At 48.6% G+C, this 23,755-nt stretch overlaps 1 protein-coding gene across 1 annotated transcript; it reads left to right on the top strand.

Annotated features, from left to right (window-relative positions):
• The first annotated feature begins 926 nt into the window (after nt 1-926).
• On the top strand, nt 927-11,638 carry LOC128780814 (histone-lysine N-methyltransferase PRDM9-like). Its single transcript, XM_053923763.1, has 7 exons — nt 927-1,065; nt 1,263-1,534; nt 1,946-2,013; nt 3,192-3,385; nt 5,522-5,737; nt 5,825-5,925; nt 11,498-11,638. Exons 1-7 carry the CDS (start codon nt 927-929, stop codon nt 11,636-11,638), a joined length of 1,131 nt encoding a protein of 376 aa, XP_053779738.1.
• The last annotated feature ends 12,117 nt before the right edge of the window (nt 11,639-23,755 follow it).

The raw sequence follows: 23,755 nt of genomic DNA on the forward strand, positions 1-23,755 counted from the left end.
TGAGCTGTGGGGTCGGGGGGAAGCGGGGGGCAGGGCTCCGCAGACGCCCGGCCCTCGGGGTGACCCTCGCTGCGCGTGTGCGGGGCGCTGGTGGGAGAGACGGGGCTCCGCGTGGCAGGGCCGGGTCAGGGAAGCGGGGGAAGGCGCAGAGTGCGGGCGGGCGCCCGGGACGCAGCCGGGAGGAACAGCCGCTCGGGGACCCTGACACGGCTGCCCCAGAGAGACTCGGGCTCGGTGCTTGCGGCACAAGGACCACCGAGGCCCCGCCGGCTCCCTGCACCCGGGGCAGGGCAGGCCCGAACGCACATCACTGAGTTACTGGTGCGTCCACTCTCCTCCCCAGGCCGAAGACGCTTGGAAAGACGTTTCCCTCTACTTCTCCGGGGACGAGTGGGCGGCGATGGGAGACGGGGAGAAAGGCCGGCACCGGAACCTGCAGAGGAACTTGGACGTGCTCCTCAGCCGAGGTAGGGCGCAGGCGCCGGGCGGAGGAGCCTGGTGATGGGCTGCGCTGAGGGCTCCGACTGGGGCGCCCCCTCCCTCCCGCCTGCGGCTCCCTCCCGTATCAACGCCGAAGGGGGGATTTGCTCCTTCGGGTCAGAGCAGGGCCCACAGCCACTCGTCGTGGACTCTCCCGTCCCGTGGGAGCCAGTCACACGGGCTTCCTGGGGCTCGTTCCTCCTCCACGCCCAGGCCTTTGCTCAAGGCCTAACGCATAATGTGCACTCCATGAATACTTTATGAGTGGTTACAGGTTGGCAGGTTACACCTGGCAATGGGAAGATCTAGGAACTAAAACTGCATCAGTCATCTGTAGTTGGTGTGGAGTCTTAGTCTTCTGAACCAATAGTTAACAGTAAAATACCAGAATATGCAAAAGGACGGGTAATAATTTGATGGGAGGAGATTGTGTGTTATATGACAAAATGGGAACTAACACTCCACACCCCACCAACCTCACTCACCTGCTCTTCTCCAACTTAGAACTCAGGAGAAAGGAGATTGAAGTGAAGATGTACAGCCTACGAGAAGAGATCGGCGAGCCCCAGGATGATGACTACCTCTGTAAGTGACTCACGAAGAAGCATGTTATGATACAGTAATTTCATCCAGTCCTTTGGTCCCCAAATCATTCCCTCCCTCTAGTGACCTGGAGTACAGCATTGAGTCTCAGTGATGTCAGTGCCGGACGCCCTCTGAAGCTCTTTGTGTCCAGGAACATGCGCTGTACCTTCCCTAACCCCTGTTGCTCTCGCCTCCAGATTGTCAGAAGTGTCAGAACTTCTTCATCGACAGCTGTGCTGTGCATGGGCCCCCTGCATTTATAAAGGACAGTGCAGCGGACAAGGGGCATCCCAACCGCTCGGCCCTCACCCTGCCCCCTGGGTTGAGAATCGGGCCATCGGGCATCCCTGAGGCTGGGCTTGGAGTGTGGAATGAGGCAGCTGATTTGCCAGTGGGTCTGCACTTTGGCCCTTATGAAGGACACATCACAGAAGATGAAGAGGCAGCCAAGAGCAGATACTCCTGGCTGGTGAGAAGTATTTGCCTCTTCCACTGTCCTCTGGCTTCCCACATTCCTTCTGAGGCCTGGAGGGACCTCACCTCCTACATGCTAGACATGGAGGGACAACATGGTTAGCTGTGTGCACTGATGGGACTTCACATGAACACAGCTCCTGTTTAAGGATCAGAGCGTAAGTGGGAGCAAAGTGGTGCAGACACGAAGGAGTGACTCCTCCCTTGTGGGGCTCCTGCTCTGATTGGACAGACAGACTTGGATGTGTAGATGATGAGTAAGGAAAATATCATGTGGTCACAGCTGGCAGTGGAATCCCCATGCAAGCTGCAAGAGCTTTGATGACAGTGGAGTAAAATAATTCCTCTGACTATTACCTCCCCACGAAAAAAATAAAAGGTCTTCAACTTCTTTTCTGAAACACAGATCGCCAAGGGGAGAAACTGCTATGAGTATGTGGATGGAAAGGACAAATCCTGGGCCAACTGGATGAGGTGAGGTCAACAGGTCTCTGGGTGCCAGAGGGAACTCATCCCCCACAAGCCCATATGTCTTTCCCTCTCATCATGCCTCGCTCAGCGGTCTCCCTTAATCCTTTTTCCTCTTTTTCTCCATACAGTGTTCTTTCATTTCAGGGGACACTTAGGAAGAAAGTAGCGCATATGTCCTCAAAATGTAAAGCTCTCTGCTAGACACAATCTGGGCACTGGAAAGGACCTTGAACAGCCTAGATTCACCAGGGACACTGGATTACACTTTAATGTATCAAATGAGCATTAATTAAGCACTCACTATATTCCAGTTTAGACAAAGGAATACATTACTTGAACAGGTCACACAACCCATGTCCTTATGGAGGACTTCTTGCAGACAGACATAAAAACAATTGCTTTTAGAAACATTTAACTATAATTTCCAAGAAGTGCACAGTGTCAAGATAGCACAAACCAAGGACGGCCTAAACCTGGGGGGCAGCAAACCCTCCCAGCCTCACTTCTAACTAGAGCTGGGCTCTGAGGCTGCAGAGGAGTGTTCACGGGCCCCTTTCCTGAGAGGGGCCCTCTCTTATCAGGGATAACAGAATGGGAATCAACTACTATTGTTCTGTTTTATTTTACTAAGACAAAAAGACCTCTAATTTTCTATGGTAGCCTTGGGGAGGCAAGTGAACGGTACCCTAAATAAAGTGTAGGGGGGTTGGAGAAAGGCCTCTCAAGAGAAAACAGACATGGGCTGAGTACTGAATAATTAGGTAATTTAGAAGCAGGCCCTAGATCAAGCACCAGGTTCTGTTGTGTGAGACAACTTGATTTAGAGTTTGGAGGACCCAGAGAGCACTGGATATTATGGCCAGTCAGGGTGGAGGTTAAGTCTGGAACTGGGTTTTACATAATGGTATTAGGCAGCATTAGCACTGCAAGCAGGACTTGGAGGTAGGAGTTCACATGACACGCTGACAGACGCTCAGATGCTGAACAGAAGGTCCCCAGGGGCAGTAGGGGCTGTGAGCGACACCAGAGCCTCAGGGCCGCAAGAGTCAGTGAGGAGCTGGACATGGACTTTGCTTTGCTGGAGGGGACAGTGCGGTGTGGCAGGTGGTCCGGGAAGGGCTTTTCAGGTAGTGGGAACTCATCGCTGTGCTTTTCTTTCCCTTTATCTGCCTCAATCCCAGGTATGTGAACTGCGCCCGGGATGATGAAGAGCAGAACCTGGTGGCCTTTCAATACCACAGGCAGATTTTCTACCGAACCTGCCGGGTCATCAGGCCGGGCTGTGAGCTGCTGGTCTGGTACGGGGATGAGTATGGCCAGGAGCTGGGCAGCAAGTGGGGCAGCCAGTGGAAGAGAGAGCTCGCGGCCAGGAGAGGTGGGCACCACTGTTCTTCAAAACAGAAAGAGAAGAGAGAATTCTCCATAGAAATATTCATGATCCAACTCCTAAGTAGAGTAAAATCCACTCTAAAGTCAGTAAAGTTTCCAATCAGATGCTTCAGAAATTCACAATTCATATGCCTTTGACTCTTAGGCAAAATGTTTATATTTTTTCTTTTTTAAATATTTCATGCCCAAAATACACAAATGCATATAGTGCTGACAGGCTGAGAGGCAAAAAAAAGAAAAAAAAGTTTTCAAGCACTAACCAGCTCTCACCAAAGCAGTTTTTCTGACACTTTTATAGCTGTTTCTTATTAATTTTCCTCCATACTTCTAAATAAAACATTTTTTACAGGCATTCATTATGTTTTAAAGATCGCCCTGGCTGGTGTTGCTCAGTGAATTGAGTGCTGGACTGCGAACCAACGGGTCACCGGCACATGCCTGGGTTTCGGGCCAGGTCCCCAGTAGGGGCACGCGAGAGGCAACCACACATTGATGTTTCTCTCCCTCTCTTTTCACCTCCCTTCCCCTTTCTCAAGAAATAAATAAATTAAAAAAATCTATTTTTAAATGATTTATTTTTAGAGAGTGGAAAGGGGGGAGGAAAACATCAGTGTGCAAGAGAAACATTAATCAGTGGTTTCTAACACACCGCCAACTGGCTCACAACCCTGGCATTTGTCCGGACTGGGAATCGAACTTGTAGCCTTTCAGTTTGTGGGACAACACCCAACCCACCGAGCCACACCCTTCAGGCAGGGCACATGCGTTCGTCATTTCAGTGAATCGTCAGGTGAGATCCTACTCTGGCGCACAGGGTCCTGGGACCAGGAAGTACAGATTAACATGAGGACGAGAATCACTGCTCTGGAGGGGCTGACGATGGAGGAGGGAAGCCCAGGCACACATGTTTGCATGTACATAACACTTCACAGCGGTTAGCGCTTTGGAGAAAACTCATCCAGGACGAGAGCCTAGGGAGGATCAATGTGAGGGGAGGCGCAGTGTGGCAGGTGGTCCCGGAAGGGCTCTCTCGGGAGATAACATTTACTACAATACCTGCGGGCAAAGGGTCCCAGGCAGAGGGAGCAGCTAGTGCAGGGAAGAAAAGAGGTGGGATGCTGAATTGGCTGAGGGTAACTCCGGTCTCGTCACAGCACAGAGGGTAAGAACGGAGATCAGACGGATGCTCTGCAGCCTGGAAATGCGGCGCCGATGATCCGAGTTGAGACACTGGGGACTCTCCTGAGTGAAAGCGCGCAGTCAGCCATAGAGTGCTGTGTTCTCTGTTCTGATTGTGCTTTGTTAATTTTTAGAAAATAAACTCCAGTGGGGGATCCCCTCAGAGATTGCTTCATCTCCAAGTGAGAGAGCGTGGCGGTGGGTCAGAGAGGAACAGGAGTCAGGCGTGGAAGAAGTGTGGTTGGAGAAATATTTTGAATCAGGACTTCTCGGTGTATTTGAAATGGGCTAACACCGAATGAAATGAAGCATAAATGTCTGGTGTGAGGCTTGAGGAAGGATTTTTTAAAGATTTTATTTATTTATTTTTAGAGGGGAAAAGGGAGAAGGAGAGGGAAACATCAATGTGTGGTTGTCTCTCCCACGCCCCCTACTGGGGACCTGGCCCACAACCCAGGCATGTGCCCTGACTGGGAATCAAACTTGCGACTCTGCTTCGTAGGCTGGCACTCAACCCACGGAGCCACACAAGCAAGGTCAGGGAGGACATTTTATTTTACTGTTTAGGAAAGCAGAGAAGCAATTCCTAGTTGGAGCCTGTGGTTTGCTCTTTAACACGACCTAGAAGATGCCTATAGAAGGGAAAGGTCATTGCAGTCCCATCCACATAGGGAGTGAAATGGCCTCTCGTGCTCCTCGAAGGCCCCTACTCTGGGCAATATTAGAACAGACCCTCTTGATGGGGGCTTTCTGGATTTCTGAAGAAGGTGCACTGCACAAAACTAAAAAGGAAAATAGGCTGCGAGTGGACGCTTTGTGGGAGACGGAGCTTGTGTTGTCACCACAGTAAGAAAGACTCACGGGGCAGGTCTCACCAGCAGCCAAGTCGTGCGGCCCAGGCATTCTCGTCAACATCTGCCCTGACCAAACCTTTCTCTTTCAGCAGAACCAAAGCCAGAGGTCCACCTGTGTCCCTCCTGCCCTCTGGCCTTCTCCAGTCAGAAGTTCCTCAGCCAACACGTGAAACACAGCCACCCCTCTCAGAGTCTCGTGGGAACATCTGCAAGAAAACACCTCCAAGCAGAGAAACCCTGCCTAGAGGATCAGAATCAGCAGCAGCAACATACTAGTACTCACAGCTGGAATGATAAAGCTGAAGGTCCAGAGGTCAAAGAAAGGTCCAAACCTTTGCTTAAAAGGATCAGTCAGAGGAGAATCTCAAGACCCTTTTTCCAACCTTCCACAGAACCGATGAGGAGCTCCAGCGAGCATGAGAGAATGATGGAGGAAGAGCCCCCTAAAGGCCAGAAAGAGAGTCCAGAGGACACAGGCAAGTTGTTTGTGAAAGTAGGAATGTCAAGAACTGTAACGACCGAGCATGGAGGGTGTTCGCAAAGCTTCAACGATGGGTCACATCTCATTAGAGGCCAGAGGACACACTCTGGGGAGAAGCCCTATGTTTGCAGGGAGTGTGGGCGAGGCTTTACCTGGAAGTCACATCTCATCAGACACCAGAGGACACACTCAGGGGAGAAGCCCTATGTTTGCAGGGAGTGCGAGCGAGGCTTTACCTGGAAGTCAGTTCTCATCACACACCAGAGGACACACTCAGGGGAGAAGCCCTATGTTTGCAGGGAGTGCGGGCGAGGCTTTACCTGGAAGTCAGTTCTCATCAGACACCAGAGGACACACTCAGGGGAGAAGCCCTATGTTTGCAGGGAGTGCGGGCAAGGCTTTACCTGGAAGTCAGTTCTCATCAGACACCAGAGGACACACTCAGGGGAGAAGCCCTATGTTTGCAGGGAGTGTGGGCGAGGCTTTACACGCAAGTCACATCTCACCACACACCAGGGGACACACTCAGGGGAGAAGCCCTATGTCTGCAGGGAGTGTGGGCGAGGCTTTACCTGGAAGTCAGTTCTCATCACACACCAGAGGACACACTCAGGGGAGAAGCCCTATGTTTGCAGGGAGTGCGGGCAAGGCTTAACACGGAAGTCATATCTCATCAGACACCAGAGGACACACTCAGGGGAGAAGCCCTATGTTTGCAGGGAGTGTGGGCAAGGCTTTACACGCAAGTCAGATCTCATCACACATCAGAGGACACACTCAAGGGAGAAGCCCTATGTTTGCAGGTAGTGCGGGTGAGGCTTTACCTGGAAGTCAGTTCTCATCACACACCAGAGGACACACTCAGGGGAGAAGCCCTATGTTTGCAGGGAGTGCGGGCGAGGCTTTACACGCAAGTTACATCTCATCACACACCAGAGGACACACTCAGGGGAGAAGCCCTATGTTTGCAGGGAGTGTGGGCGAGGCTTTACAAAAAAGTCGTATCTCATCAGACACCAGAGGTCACACCCTGGGGAGAAGTCCTATGTTTGCAGGTGAAATGAATAAATCACTAGCATTAAATCAAATGTCAACAGCCATGAGAAGTCTACCAACCCTTACTCTCCCCAAGATTGTAATTAGTAGAGAAGTACTAAAACCCTCCAGTTTCATGACAAGAGACGAGATGGACAAACAGTTCCATAGTGATACGGGGATGTCAGCACCAATCTTGTTCATGGTTTTTTGACGTCCTAGTCTAAAAAGTTTGGTCTCCATACAAATATGAAGCTCACATGCCTCATTCTCCCCCCATTACTGAAAGCAGAGAGTTCCAGAAGTGCCACAAAGTACACATACTCTCAGCCACAGAAAGTCAACTCCTGCAAATGTGTAAGTCTGGAGTCAGTCTGCTTTGGTTACTGCCCAGAGAGGGATTTGAGACAGACTCACCAGGGAAGGGAATTCCCCGGATTCCTGGGCGGTGGGGCCTTTTCTCCTAATCATCCCCCTACCCTCCTCACTTGGCTTCTCTGGGCTCTTCTCCGGTTTCCTACAACCTCTGGAGTCTCAGAGGTGAACGGCAGGGAGGGACGTATGCTTGTGCACGGACTGAGCCTGGCTCAGTCTGGGCACCTGGTCTTCCTCACTCTCCTTGCTGCCCCTTCAGGGTCAGCGTTTCCTGGTGCACAGCATACAGATTCCACATCAGTCTGTAGTGGGTGTGAGTCTCAGCTCTGTCTCCTCCAGCTCTGTGATGTAAGGCAAGATTCTCAGCTTCTCTCTGCCTGCTTCCTAGTCTGTACAGTGGAAATGGGAACTCCAGCCTTTCGGGTTGACATTCAAAGTTGAGTGAGCACAGAGGATCGCTGAGATCACAAGTCCTGCTGAACAGCCTTCAGTGCCCATGGGTCCCGAGTCTTTAGTGCTGGACAGAGGAAGATAAGGACAGGGTAGGGGTCTGTAGCCAAATTCAGACTTTGAGCAGACCCCACTGCTTTCCTCACATAGACTCAGCGGCCCTGAGGTGGGGGATGCACTTCCCTCCGGGTCACCACCCTACCAGAGCCCATGCACCCTCAGAGCCTCCTCAACACAGGCAGGTGCTACTGAGAGTGACCTGTGAAGCAAGACCCTTGCCCACCCCCTTCTGAGGACTGACACTGGGAAGAGCATGTCCCTGCACTGGTGTGTTAGGTGGGATAGATGGTAAGCCAGGGCAGGGAGGCCGAGGAAGACATGTCTCTCCCACTAACTCAGCAGTCCTGAGCCTGGTCCAGTTCTATTGCCAGATGTTCCAGCATCACAAGAAACACCGTGCTAACACGTTGAGATTCTAGGTATCGTTTCCACTATCTGGCAGAGGCCTTCAAACTATTCATCCCAAGACCTAGAAGATGGGAGGGTGTCCACAGCGCTCAAGGGAAGGACCCATAAAACAAACATGGCTAATCGCTTTCCTCTGGCCCTGTCTGCTTTATGAGAGGGTCCCCAGTGCTTACAGAAAGAGCCCTTAGGTAACTGGGTAACTGTCTCCTCTCATGGATCTGTTTTACAAGATGACCAAATGGGGTCTGAAGCGAGATAAGGATTCGAGCTAACTACCCCAGCACATACCTACATTTGGCTAGTCACACACCCCGTGGAAACTGGCACGACTTTTACCCACCAATTAATATGTAACTTCTCCCCCATCCCAGCAACTATGTGAGTCCTCAGGACGAAGGACCTGGTGCTCTTGCCTTTGACCCCCACCTCGGCAAGGCCTGTCCTCGTCCATGCGAGCGTATCACGAACACACCCTGCTTGCACGCTAGTACACTTGCCGATCTGTGATCCTTTACTGCATCGGCAAGAAGAACCGAGTTTCTCCTGTGACAGGTGCGCCCCATCTGCGTATGGCGTTCATGAAGCCAACAACACGGTAGCTTCTGTGATGCACTTTCCTCGTACCCGGGCCCCACAGGGCTTCAGGCACCACTGACACCATCTCAAAATTAGTACTTACTGCATCTTTAAGCTTTTGTTTGTTTGTGAAGTCTGAAGGGATGATGGACATGCGCAATGGTGGTCATTCCTGGCCACCCATTCCCAGATGATGTCCACAATGGCCCAAGAGCACAAAATTCCCGAGGTCCCAATGGGTAGGAGTCCAGCAAGACTCAGGGTGAGAACAGGGTAAACATCTGCATCTGTATAAGTGAGGGTGCTAACAGCTCCCAGAGGCCACACTTTTAGAACTAGAGCTGAGTTTAATACACAGAGATGGCAAACAATTAGTGAGGACCCCACCCCCATGACCTGGAACGATGACCTTTCTGTCCTCCCAGTGCCAGGCTTGTGAATGAAGAGTGTCTACATAAACTGTGGATTTCAGTAATAAATATCCACTATTACTTTTTTTTAATGGTTTTTTTTAAAGGAAGGTGTGTTTCTTGGGTTTGTTTCCCTTCCCTGTTTCTCCCCCCACCAGCGCAGCCCAGAGAGAACACCATAAACTCAATATTCTGTGGCTTTCAGCATGGGCATGGGAGAGGGGCAGAGTCCTGGTGTGACTCTGGCAAAGGGGCTGCACTGACATACAGTGGGGAGGGGACCACAGACTGCCAGGTGATGGTCACCATGACCCCAGACCAGGACAGACCCTGGAGCTCTCCCAGAAGGCTTAGCGATCCCAGATGAGTAGAGAGAGGTCTGTTCCCTCTCCCTCCCCTTCAGCAGCAAACCACATTCCTAGTGTAGCTGCCAGCCTCCAAGGTGTCCCCCAAATCCACATGCTGTCACCCCTGCCTTTGTACAGCCCCTCCTTCACACAACCAGGCTGATCTGTGCTGGGAAAATGGTGTGCGGCTCTCAAAGCTAAGCTTTTGTGTCAGCCTTGCTTGCACAGGTTCACACGGTCTCAGACCACCTTGTGCTGGGAGCTGGGTGTTTACCCAGCGTCTACCCTCCCCTCCCGCCCACCTGCCAGTGGCTGGCAGCCACCATTCTTGTTTGGAAGTGGAGGCTCCAAGAAGTGACTGCAGCCTGAAATCTGCCAGATTCTGAGTCTCTTGCCCTGGCCCCGAAGCTGGTCATGTAATGGAGAGGATGGTCCTTCTAGGTGGGTTCCTCAGGGCCTCCTCATCTGCTCTCAGTGGCACTGGGTGGACGAGCCAAACCTGCCTCTGATCCCCAGGACGGAGCACCGCGTGTCTGTCTGCAGAGCATGGCCGTGTACAGCCTGATGGTTCAAGGTGACGAGTTAAGTTCTGCAGTGACAGCTAGACTCACACTCACTGACGGCAACAGCCACCCTCCCATCTCCAGGCTGACCGCGTCCAGCAGAAGGTAGCACATGTCCCATGAACTGTGTTCACTGGTGGCTTGTGCGTCACTGTGTTGGGCCACAGTGTCACCCAGGCCCGAGGTCCTCAGCCAGGTGGCTCATTAGAACCCTCTGGGCCTCGCTGGCACACACGGACTGACCCTCTGTCCCAGGGCAAGGGCAGCTGTCTCTGGCCTGGGCAGTGACTCAAACAGGGAGACAGGGCAGCAGGCAGAGTCCACGACAAAGTCCGGATGTGGTTGCTCTGGGGTCGGGTGAGGGGCTCTGACTCCTACCACACGTTCCCAGCACAGTGGTGTTGGGGACGGGCACAGGCATCCTTCCTGTGACGGTCCAGCCGCTGTGATGCGCGGGACTCCCTGTGGCAGGTGCTTGTCCCGACAGCAGCCAGACCAGTCAAGTCCTCACTCTCCTCAGGGCCTTAGCTGACGAGGAAGAACCGTCAGTTCCAGATTACTGAGCAGCATGTGCTGCGCGTTTCACCTGCATGGACTGAAATCTACGAGGCAGAAACTCCTGCAGCCACAGGCCCGGAAACGTCCGCGAGATGGTTCAAGAGCATGACTGGCCTGTGGCTCCGGCACACAGTCCAGGCCCAGAGGCCCGGCTGCCAGGCAGCCCAGCAGCAGCACCAGGCACACAGCTTCGGCTGTCCTTCCGCTCCGTCTTCCTGGGCCTGTGTTTTGTCCTCCTGGTAGCCAGGGGCTCCTGCACTTCCAGCATCACACTTGTCCAGTCCCAGAGACCGGGAGGGAGGAGGACGGGAGCCAGTTTCTTTTGAACTGGGGAGCCGCTACTGCTGGGCTTGTTAGAGTTGGGAAGCCCTCCCCTCTCTGGACGGAGCCACCATTTGTGTCCTTTGGTCCCAAGACAGAGATGCCAGGACACAGAGAACGGCAGGGGTTTGTGCCCTTATTCCCAGTGACGGAAATGTGCAGGCACGTCTGGTCCTGAGCAGTAAACCCAGCACTGCCCCCAAGGTGATGGGCGGATGTCGGGGTCTCACCTGGGGCTGTCGGGCATTCCAGCTGGGCCCTACCGAAGATTGCACAGGCCTGACTCAGGATGGAGAAATTTGCTCCCCTTGGAAACACAGTCAGAGGGGCTGTAACAGGGAGGTGGTGGGGGGAGGGACTGGCAGCAGGAGACAGTCCAGGCCTGACTTCTGGCTCTGCTCCCAGCCCTGCAGGGCTGAGGGCCACAGTCAGGGCCTGAGGGTCTGCAGTCTTAGCAGCTGCTGCCTCCTCCTCCTGCCAGAGGTGCACCTGGGACCAGGGCTACGAGGTGTTCGGCCCCTGCTGGCAGGATCGGTGCTCCGTGTCTGACGGGACTCTGGGTCTTGGGGTGGATGAAGCTGACTGTCAGCTAGGAGCCTGTGAGGAGCCACCCAGCCCCTGACCCCCAGCTCCCAGCCCTGCCCCTGCCAACACCCCTGACTGTGAATTATCTCCACCAAGCATCTCACTTGGGTGTCTTGGTATTTTGTTTTTTTTTTCTTTGTAAGCGTCATTTCTATAACTCTAAATGCCCAAGATTATAGTTTCAGACTAGAAAAGCAAGAAAAATAAATAACACACATCGAAAAAAAGTAACCATATTGTGCCATAAAGCAAGTTCCAACAAATTTCCATTGAACGAAATTATATAAGGTCTGTTACTTGCTCTCAATGCTAATAATGTAATCTAGAAATCAGGAACATAGGGTAACTAGAAAGTCCTTTTCTTTAGATGTTATAAAGTACACTTCTAAATAACCCCCCAAAACAAATCACAATTGGAGTCAGAAATAACTTAAACTGAGTGATAATAAAAATACTGCGTATAATAAAAATACTGCGTACCAAGGCCAGATCATTCAGGTTCCACAAATCAAGGTCAGTGGTTGTCAAGCAGAAGTGGTTTTGCCCCCAGGGGGACATTAGGGGAAGCAGGGACACAACTCAGATTGTCATGAGGACGGAGGGGAGGGAGGGTGTTGCTGGCCAGCAGAGAATAGAGGTCATGGATGCTGATAAGCACCTACAATGCAGAAAAATTCCCCCAGGAGAAAGAATTATTGGCCCAAAAGGTCCGCAGGACTGTTACCGGGAAGACCCAAATTGGGGGAATTAGGGGGCTTCCCCTCCTCGGTTCTTGTCCTGCTCGAAAGAATGGGCTCAGGCAAGGGACAACAAGCGCAGTGAAAGTGAGGGAGCAGGGTCATTTGTGAAATGCTCTGGACAGGAACCTGCGCTCCTGCACCCAGCTAGTCTGAGTGCCCCGCCTGCTGGGGTGTCAGGGCTTTCTTGCTTGCAGCAAGCCTGCAGGCTTCCTCTGCCAGCCCTTCTCCTGCCTTGGGATTAACATACAGTCTCAAAGGCTTCCTTTCCCAGATGGAGAAAACAGTACACAGACTTTCAAAGGCTCCCCTCCAGCTGCTGGTCTCTCTTGTGATCTCTGAAAATCATACCTGACCCCGCTGAGGACTGCTGAATTACTGGGTGGGACATGTCCCCCGTGTCCCCATCCCCTGCCCCACCTTGGTATGCTACCTCTCCTGCTTAGCAGTGCTGAGAATGAGAAGCCCTGCTCTGTGTGGAACTCAATGAAGAGCCACCAGGACTCTTGGAAACCACACGTCACTTCGCTCCCTAGATCTGAAATGCCTCTCTCTTTGCACGGACAGCATGCAGACTGAGGTCTAAAGAACAACAACGACAAAAGCTCGCCATCTTGCAAAGATTGGCGAGTGTCTTAGGCTGACAAGACACCCTCAAAAAGTCAGGAAGCAGAAAAGATCTGACACCTTAGGAGACAGAACCACACTGTGATACGCCACAGCGCACATCCGAGGGTCACTGTTTCTTTTCATTGCCCGTACATCACTCGTTAATAGCTGTTAATAGCTGTTCTGCAGTGTAACTAAGAATCAACAATCTTAGCCTTTTAGTTCCCAGAATTCACCACCTAAATTTCCCTGTTGAAAATGTGGACACGGGCCGTACTGTAAGTTCCTTAGATTACCCACAAGGGGCACACCCTCGCTTACAGGACACTTCTGATTGCGGAGCACTGGAGCACCACGCATCCAGGCCCTGGCTCATTGAAAACGCTGAGAACGCCGTTACTACTTCATTTAGTCACTAATGAACTTACAACTAACAAAAAGAATTTTTCTAGCTCTTCACATTATCTTACTTCTTCATGTTTTCTTCCAAGCTTTAGCTATTTTTAAGTTATATATAACTAAAATAATCTGATAATTATTATTACATGATAGAGCTTACTTACTGTGAAACTCATTAGAATCAACTTTTACATTACTACAAATAATAGAACTAAGTAATGTGTGGGAGAAATTACATGCATAATTAAATATCCTTTATATACACAAGAGTAAGTTAAACATATAATTTTTAAAAGACCCAATACCAACAAAACAGGTAAAATGCCTGGGAATAAACTTAACAAGAAAGTGCAAGATCCATATGAACCAATTCATAACATGCTACCCAGCAAAGACACCTGAACTGGGGGGTGTCTCCGTGGCTCGGGCACCGTGCCGCACACCTAAAGGTCAGCGGCTCGACTACTGGTCCAGCCATGTGCCTGGGTTGAGGGTTCGGTCCCCAGTTGGGGGCATGCGAGATGCAACTAATAGATGTTTCTCTCTCTCTCTCTTTCCCCCTCCCATCCCCTCTCTCTAAAAATAAATAAAATCTTTTTTCAAAAAGACACTTGAACAACAGGGAAGTAAGAGCATGTTCTTGGATAGAAAAATATATAATGATCTAAATTTCCCACAGTTACCTATAAATGTAATATGATCTAGATTAAAATACCAGCCAAAAAATTTTTAATCCTCAACTGAGGACCTGCTTATTGATTTCAGAGAGAAGGGCCGGGAGGGAGAGAGAGAGGGAGAGAAACATCGATGTGAGAGAGAAATACCGAAGGGCTGCCTCTCATGCGTGTCCCCCCTGGGGACCGAACCCGCAAACTAGGCACGTGCCCTGACTAGAGCTTGAACTACAACCTTTCGGTTTATGGAAGAAACTTGGTTCTTCTTGCCAATGCAGGAAGGAATTACAGATCAGCCAGCCTATTAGTGAGCAAGCAGGGTTTACTAGTGATCCGTTCTCATGGAAGAGAACGGGCGTTGCTGAGGCGGCATGAAGGGCAAAGCTGCTGGCCAGGGCGGCCAGGGCAAGGTAAGGGCAGCAAGAGCCTCCGGTTCTTAGGGAGGATCCACTCACTATAGGCAACGTTTCCTTCTGGTCTGCATCAAGGTGTTTTCCCAAAAGTGAACACCAGATGGCAGAAGAGAGGCGCACTTGGAACATTTTTCAGTGATCATATTATACTGCAAAGCAAGTTTCAACAAACTTCAAAAAATTGAAATTATGTAAAGCATATTGCTGGCACTAACTGCAGTCAATCTACAAATCAGTAACAAAAGGTTACTAAAAAGTCCTTATTTTTAAAAGTGATGAAATGCACATCAAAATAACATTGCATTCCAAATTCCTAGATGACGCACAATACCCACTTTTCCCGAGGACCTGCACTAAGGTGTCATTCCTCAAAATGGCCACTAGATGTCAGCAGAGACCGACAGATGGAGGGAAATCCTCTTATTGGCCTGGCGGAAAGGTTCCTTGGCTTCTTACCCAGAGATGCAATGACGGGCACTCTTTTCATTGTCCCCTCACAACATAACGACACAATGTCCTCACCATTTTCTTCCACTGCCCCTGCCACCTTCATGTGATTTCACCATTCCACCGTCCCAAAACATGGTTCTCTTTCAGAGCAGAGAACTCTTCCAGGTGTCTGATGCACTCTTCCAGGGAATGGAAATTTCTCTCCATAAAGAAAAATTCAGAGACATGAACTAAAGGGCCGTGGGAAGGAGCCGGGTCTCTGAGTACTATGGAGGAATCGGGACTGCACAGCCAGGCTGGAAGCGTTTTCCCTGGTCACCAAAGAGAAATGTGCTCTCTCACCTAATCCTAACCTTCCGCATCTTCTGCTGACAAATTCCAGACTCTTTCCTTCGGGAGGAGCTTGCAGTTAGTATGATGGGAAGCGATACGTGTAGCCAGTAACCTGATGGCTTTCTGAAACGAGCTCCTACTGCAGGACTCCCTCCCGAATCCACCACAAGGCCATCATCACCTCCTTTGGATGAAGGCCACCCTTTGGAAGGGAGAGTGGTGGTTCCTTCCTTTGCCCACCGTCTCTCCCGTTCCACATGATTCTCAGATAGCAGAGATTCATGCTCCACACACACACACACACACACACACACACACACTCTCTATGGAAATGGAATGTTTTCCTCACGTTTCAGTGGAGAACCACTTGTGGAAATCCGGTCTAGAAGCGTCCCCAACCATCCGGCTTAACTCCTGTGGAGCCCAAACATCAATGTGACTAATGTAACCAAGCTGGTGCAAATGCTTTTCAAAACCTGATTAGGATACTTTGAACATGTTGCCTGTCTCCTGCCTGCCGTGAAGTGATCTGTCCTCAGTGAACGCCTGCTGCTGAGGGCTGTCCCCTGCACCTGGTCTGCCTACCCCTGGGACAAATCTCCACCGTGACACTTCACAATCCACTTCTGACACTTTCCGTCAGTCACAGCATCTTCTCCACACGCACCACAGATCTTTTCTTGCCTTCCATTTGTGCTTGTACCTTTCTTGAAATGACAAAGCCAAAGGGACCGAAAATGTTGCTTATGTTCACGCGTCTTCACTGTGAAAATGGCCAACCATACATTCACCACTTGTGGTGAGATTTTTATCACATGCTGATAGGACACCTGTCACGATACGGTCTAACACGACGGTTTCGAATGAGGTTAACGACAAGTCATGTTACCAACCCTAACCACAACCCCAACCCCTAATCCTAACCCCGAACCATGCCACGCACCAGACACCAGACCCAGTGTCCGAAGCCTGTCCCTGACTCCGGATGCCTGACTCTGGACATCACACTCCAGAGAACAGTCTTTCCTCCTATTTAAACCTGTAAACCCTTGAAACTTAAACATCTAATGTCTAAAAACATAAAGCAGGTTTCTGCAAAAAAAAAAAACCTTATTTTAAATCAAGCAAATGATGCAGTGATGACACACATTAGACATGAGATGCACGAGGCTGCTGCCGGCACACCCAGGCCTGCTTTTTGAAACCAAAATCAGTTAAAGTAAGTGAGTAAATGTGATGTCCCCCTGATTAAAAAATTCTGGGTAGCAGGAGAAGCTTTTCTCAGAGTAAGAAGACCACCCGCGGAACTGAAGGAAAAGGTTGCACATTATACTTTCAATAAGACTCTTTCTTCCATATCAGAGAACTTCATGACTCATCATTGAACAGACCCCTATATTATTTTAAACATTTTATTTGTTTACTTTTAGAGAGGGGGAGGGAGAAAGAGAGGGAGAGGAACACCAATGTGTGTTGCCTCTCACGTGCCCCCTAGTGGGGACCTGGCCTGCAACCCAGGCATGTGCCCTGACTGAGAATTGAACCGCAGACCCCTTTGGTTCACAGGACGATGCTCAATCCACTTAGCCACTCCACCCAGGCAAACATCTATATTTTTAAAAAACTTGAGGAGTCCCTTCTAATGAGAGGACATTCATAGAAGTGGTAAAATATATACATACACCAGAGATGCTCAGTGGCTACTTCACGGCACCATCCCCCTTCCCAGACACTACAGAGGCAATAATGGGAAAGCAAAACTGGGAAATTTTTATGACCACAAACAAAAATTAGAACGATTGACCATTTCTTTCATAAATGTAAAATATTGAACACCTTGTATAAAATGGTTTGACATTTCCTCAAAAAAATTATCCTACTGTATTCAGTAACTCTACTCCAAAATACATAGCTCAGAAATTGAAAACATGCTACAACAAACTTATACATGACTATTCATAACAGCACTGTTAACAAGAACTGAAAGGTAGAGAGTATTAAATGTCCATCCACAGGTAAATGAATAAACAAACTTTGCTTATTCTGTCATGGAAAAGGGATTGGACCCAAAGGGGGTTTGCCCTGGAAAGGTCTCATGTGTGTAGATTCTTCACTTCCTGCAGCACAATTGCACAACACAAAGCCAGGGAATTTGGAGAGTTCGTACATTAAATCCAAGGACAGTGAAGCAAAGAAAGAACTTCAGAGAGAAGAGGCACAATCACAGCAACAAGAGTGAGCATAGGCGGAACTGCTTCTTGGGAAACGGAAAAGTTAGACACAAAGAAGGCCCTTGGAGACAGGATCAGGGGTGAGCCCGGGACGAGCTGCTGCTGCCCACGGCTCCCCTGGCTGTGAGTCTCCTGGGGACCTTTGGAGAGAAGGAGAAACAGAGCAAAGATATGCAACAAAGAAAAGAAGGGAAGGCGCACGTGTGCTCAACAAACAGTGCACGCTGGGTCCTTTTTTAAGGGTTTTACCTGTTTTCTAACATTGAGGACTTTACAGGAGGTCTTAGAAGACCAATCTGCACACAGTACTCTGACTTCCAGGGCTGTCCTTTCATGTGCTCATGCAACAAAACGAGCACACAGAATGATCAGGGTCCTTCTCTGGTGATTTCTCCTTCAGAAAAGTCACCAGAGAAGGGCTGGGACTGCGATGGGTCTTCCCCTGCGTGGTCTGCAATGTGTGAACCATTTGCTCTCAAATATCCTTGGTTAGGGAAGATAAAATCCTCATATTTATTACTGGGCTGTAAATCATTGTTGTTACTCTGCTATCAAACTCACTTTTCCCATTCCACTACCAAGGAATTTCCCTACCTTTTTTACTAACCTGCCTCGACTCCATTCACTTGGGGACTCGTACTGGCATTGGATTGGACACAATGATCGTCCGTTGACAGACACCAGTCACCAGAGCCAAACTCAGGACCCTGGACCCGGACCTTTGACTCTGAAACCTGGACCCTGGAGCGGACCCAAAACAAAACCGGGACTCCAGGCCCAAAGCCCCAAACCCTAAGCCGTGTGCCCTCAACCGAGCCAGACCGTGAAGTCTGAAGGCCAAACACCAGATGCCAAGAACTGACATGGGACCCTTAATGCCAGACTCCACACACCAAAACCAAAAGCTTCATCTGCACATGGACCTCACATGCGAGTCCAGGACACAGAGCCACAACCTAAGAGGTGCGAGACTGCAGACACACAACTGAATGCATTTTGACTCTGAAGCACAGGCCCTGGACACAGGATGCAGATCGATAACCAGGACGTTATGGCCAGAATTTGGAGTTGGGGCCAGACACCGGGCCCCGGTTGCCAGAGGCCACAGGCAGAAGCTGAACCAGATGCTCCCATTGTAAACAACGCTGCCATTCAATAGGATAAAACCCACGTCTCTCCAAATGCAAACTTCAACCTTTTACCAAACCAAGCACTGATAGGCCAAAAGACAGAGCGAACAAAAAGGGTGCTGACCTTGCAGGGCAGACGTCCATGATCTCTCACTTGCAACAGGTTCAGGAGTTAGCATTGTCTCGCCGTTCGTTCCTCACCGGCAATTTTTCAAAACTGTGGGGGATTAAAAAGCTATTATTTTCCACAAACCTCATTGGCTCTAACGCATGTGAGATAATAATCAAAATAACATAGTCTGATCGATACAGGATATTCCACATTTCATACGTGCATGAGCACAAACGAAGACCAGACAATGAGGTGATATCAGGGATAAAGGACATTTGGGAGGATGGGGAAACAGGGTCTTATACAGGTAAAGTGGGTGATAGGTAATTGATGAAAAGTGCAGCATTCGTGGAATGTGACTTTTTGGGAGGCAAGCCTACAAACTACTCAACACAAGGTAAACTAACAAACTCTTCCAAATTTCATGACTGTGATCACTCAGTTGAGAATAGGTTACTTTGCTAAACTTGTTAAATCTTGTGGCAACAACAGCAGGCACGGCCTGAGAGAGTGGTCAGCTGCCAGGAGGGCCTTGTACCGCCCACATGGGGTGAAAGGACTGAGCGTCCCCGTCTAGTGCAGTGGGAACCATCCTCCTCTTCCTGCAGCCAGCTGAGTGCAGTGAGGCCCTCAAACGCAAGGCAGGTGACCGCAAAGCCATACCTGGGAGGCGAGCCATGGCCACACAGGTGGGATAATGACACAGACAAGACCTCACTGCTGCCAGTACATCAGGCAGCGAGGATATGAGTGCATTTGAAACATCGATGCAGTTGGGGCATCGATGAGCCGGGACATCGATGCAGAAGGACAAAGGCACAGCCAGGACACTGACACAGACAGGACATGGCACAGCTGAGACACCTACACAGACAGCACAACGGCACAGCTCACATATTGACTCAGTCGAGGCATCGACACAGATGGTACAGAAGTGTGGCTGGGACACCGAGGGAACTGGGACATCGACAAATATAGGAAAGTGGCACAGCCCAGAAATCTATGCAGGTGGGACAGTGGCGCAGCTGGGACATCAAGGCAGATGGGACGCTGACGTGCAGGCAACACAGCCGCACAACCTCTACATCGACACGGATGGGACAGTGACGTGGAAGGGACACAAACAAGACAGGACGGCAGCACGGCCAGGACATCGAGGCTGAGGGGAACTAGACACAATCACGCTATCAGTGAGGCTGGGACATTAGCGCAGCGGGGACGTGGAGACGGGAGGGACATCGATGCTGCCAGGATGTCGACACACGCAGGACATTGGACCAAAAAGACGTGGACACGGCTGAAGCATGGACACGGGTCTGGCCCCCAAGAGGCGCCTAGTTACCTCACGTAAAGACACAGCTGTTGTAAGTGCGGGAGAGAAGGAAAAATGAACTACAAAGTCCGTTTATATGAAAGTAATAACGTCCACGACCAAGTCCCATTCCACTCAACATTCGTAGACAGTTCACCACCGCTGACAACCTTTCCTGCTGGCCTGCACTAAGGTGTTATTCCCAAGGTGCACATGAGATGGCAGCGGAGAGCCACACTTAGGACATTTTCCCAAGTGACCACAATGAGCCATAACCCAAGATTACACAGATTACAAAGAACTAAAATTATATAGAGTATAATTCTTGCTCTCGTGGCTGTTAATGTAAAAATCAGGAAGAAATGGTAAGTAATATATCCTTACATTTAAAAGTTATAAAATATACTTCTAAGTAACAATGCAATTAACAGTGTTGATATTCCGCTGTAATCAACCACGTTTCCTGCGGACCTGCACTAGGTGTCATTACCCATAACTCCCACCAGATGGCAGCAGTATGCACACGTAGAACATTTTGGAAATGACCATATTGTACCAGCCATCAGTTTTCAAAAAACTTCAAAGGACTGAAATTATATATAGTATGTTTCCTTCTGTCGTTACTGTCAATATAGAAATCGGGAACAAAAGGCAACTAGTAAGTCCTGATATTTAAAAGTTACTAAATACATGTCTACATAACTCTACTACAGTCCACTTTTCCTCACCTGCCACTAACATGTTGTTCCAGAAACTCCCACGAGATGGCAGCAGAGACGCACACTTGGAACACTACTATTTGCTTGACCAAAAGGTCCATCTGGTTTTTATGTAAAGACGCAAAGGAAGAGACGTTTTTCGTTTTCACCAATAACTTTATAGAACAACATATTCACCATTTTGCCCCACCGCTTTCTGAAGTCTTTCAAGCATCTTCATAATTCCATCTTTCCAAAAGTTTTTATCTTTTGGCCAAGCCAATATAAAGACAGTTTCAACCAGCATTGCAACAATGAAATTATATACAATATGTTTCTCTAAGTGCTCCTATTTCACTTAAGCTAGAATTCACTAAAAATGAGTGACTGGAAAGTCCTTACATTTCATAGTTATGTAATATACTTCTAAATAACCTCAAAAATAAAACAATTTGAATTACAAAATAAACAATGGTGATAGACACTACATACCAAAACTTATGAAAAACATCTTCACCCTTAAATGCACATTATCAAAAATAAAGCTGAAAGTATACCAGTTTTGTGCCCATACTTAGAACCTAAAATAGTAAATTAAATCCAGAGAAAGTAGACAGAAATGTGCACGTCAATATATCTGTAAGTATATATACATAAAATGATAGTTCTTTTTAACTCTTGGTGTACAATTTTGAATAAAACTTTTTTCTCATTGTTTAAGTAAGCAGCAACAAAAAATAAATTACAAATGCTTTTCAAGCACACTCGGAACTTTTAAAAAAGTTTATTAAGCTATAGAGCAGGTTCCAACAACTGTCTCATAAACTATGTTTATTGCTCTCTTTGCCATTCATCTGGAAACCAGTCACAAGGTAACTAGAAAGTCCCTATATTTAGATGTTTTTAAATACCTTCCCAAAATAAATCACAGTCAAACTGGAAAATAATTTGCATACAAAAAAAATAAAAACACTGCATACCAGACCAAGATCTTTCTGCTGTCAAAAATGATAAAAAGCTTCAAACTGTTTCTCAACCAAAGGTGACTTTTGCCCCCAAGGGGGCTTTAGGCAATGTCCTAAGTCATTTTAGATTGTCCCGAGGGGAAGGGAAGCCAGGGTGTTGGCAGTGAATGGAGGTATTGGATGCTAAAAAGCACCTACAATGCAGAGGACCATTCCCCAGGAGAATGAATTATGTGGCCAAAAAGGTCCATAGTGCTGAGAGTGACAAACCCTGTTCTGTATCCTGAAGAGTCCCTTAGAATACAAACAGCATGTCCCTCTGCATCCTATGTCTGAAATGCTGCCTTTCTTGGAACAGGAAGCATGGAAGCTGAAACTTAAAGAATAAAAAAGGCCAGCCATCTGACAAATGTCAGGGAGAAGTGTCCTAGACAATAGATCGGGAGGCAAAGGAAGACCCGTCCACTTAGGAGCCCGAATCACACTGTGATTAAACACAGTACTCGTCTGAGGATCCCTGCTTCTCTCCACTGCTCCTATGTCACCGTAATAACTTCTTCATAATGTCACTTAGAACAAAGATTCTTACTCTGTTACATTCCACATTTCACCATCTCAAGTTTTCCTCTTTGAAAATGTGGACATTTGCCACACTCTGTGTTCCTCAGTTTACCTCCCCGGGGCACATTCCCTGTAACAAACTACTTCTGATTTCTAGAACACCATGCTTCCAGGCCCCAAACTCTTTTAAAATGCTAAGAAGGATGTTACTATTTTATTGAGTATGTATGACTAACAAAGAAAATTTTTCTTTCTCCTCACATTACCTCACTTCCTGTGTTCTTTCAGGCTTTAACTATTTCTAGGTCACCTACAGCTACAACCATGTGACAATCATTATTGCATGAGAGCATGTTTACCTTCGTAACTCATGAGAATCAACGGAAAAGTATCACATATAGAATTTAGTGCAGTGATGCGAAAATAACATGCAGAAATAAATATGTAGAAATAGTAAATTAAATATATAATTTTTAAAAACGACTCTAAAAAACAGGTAAAAAAACAACCTGGGAATAAACTTAACAACGACATACAGGATCCGTATAAATGAAATTGGAAATTGCTACCCAATAACAGAAACTTTAGCAAATGGAAAATATCATCTTGTTTTGGGTTAAAAATGGGTATCATTGTATATCCACAGACCAAAGTTATCTATAACTGAAATATACTCTAGATAAATATAGAAAAGTGGTCCCACAAGAAGTGGTCAGCTAAATTGGGACCTGAGACATGTACCCCAGAAACAGTCTGGCCCCCCTTTTCTGCTCCCCATAGGGTGGCTGTATCTACCCCTCACCCCCCTCACCTCATAGCCCCGACGCAGCTCAGCTCCTGTCCCTGGACTGCGTTGCTTGCATCACGTTAGGCTGTGAGCAACACCTCGGGATCACGGTGACCAGAGACCAGCAGCAGCCGGCAGCACCTAACTTCCAGCGCGCGTGCTTGCTCATCTCTCCCCCAGAATTGCCAGCCCCTCATGCCCCCCAGCCTAAATTTGCCTCCCACTCAGCCCCACCCACATCTGTGGCCCCCTCTCACCTCCAGCCCAGTCCTGCCTCTGACCTTAGACAGACCCCACCCCTCATCTGTAGGTTTGATTTCCAGTGGTCCATTTCAACCAAAATAGCCAGGAATCAAGTGTACTTGTGAACACACAGTTTAATGAAGAAACACATGAACAATATATACTGTGTAAAATGAAAGACGACTCTGAAAAAGAACTTGTTCAGACAGTAAAAAGACAAGACACAAACTGGAAGAACATGTCAATTACCTAAACCATAGGGTGAAAGAAGATTGAAAGTGAAAGAATGGGAACAGATACACAGGATGCTGCAAAAGCAGCTTTACAGTTGTTCACATGGAAAATAATATCATAATTATTAAATAAGACAACAATAAACTTTGTGTCTCGTACTCACAACTCTAAACCTACTTTTGCCCCACCCTGCATTATACAAACATAAACCGCATAAAAATTACATAATAACATGCAGGAGACTTCAAAGTACAAAGCAGGACTAG

This window comes from Desmodus rotundus, chromosome 5, assembly GCF_022682495.2.
Source record: "Desmodus rotundus isolate HL8 chromosome 5, HLdesRot8A.1, whole genome shotgun sequence".
Lineage (NCBI taxonomy): Eukaryota > Metazoa > Chordata > Mammalia > Chiroptera > Phyllostomidae > Desmodus > Desmodus rotundus.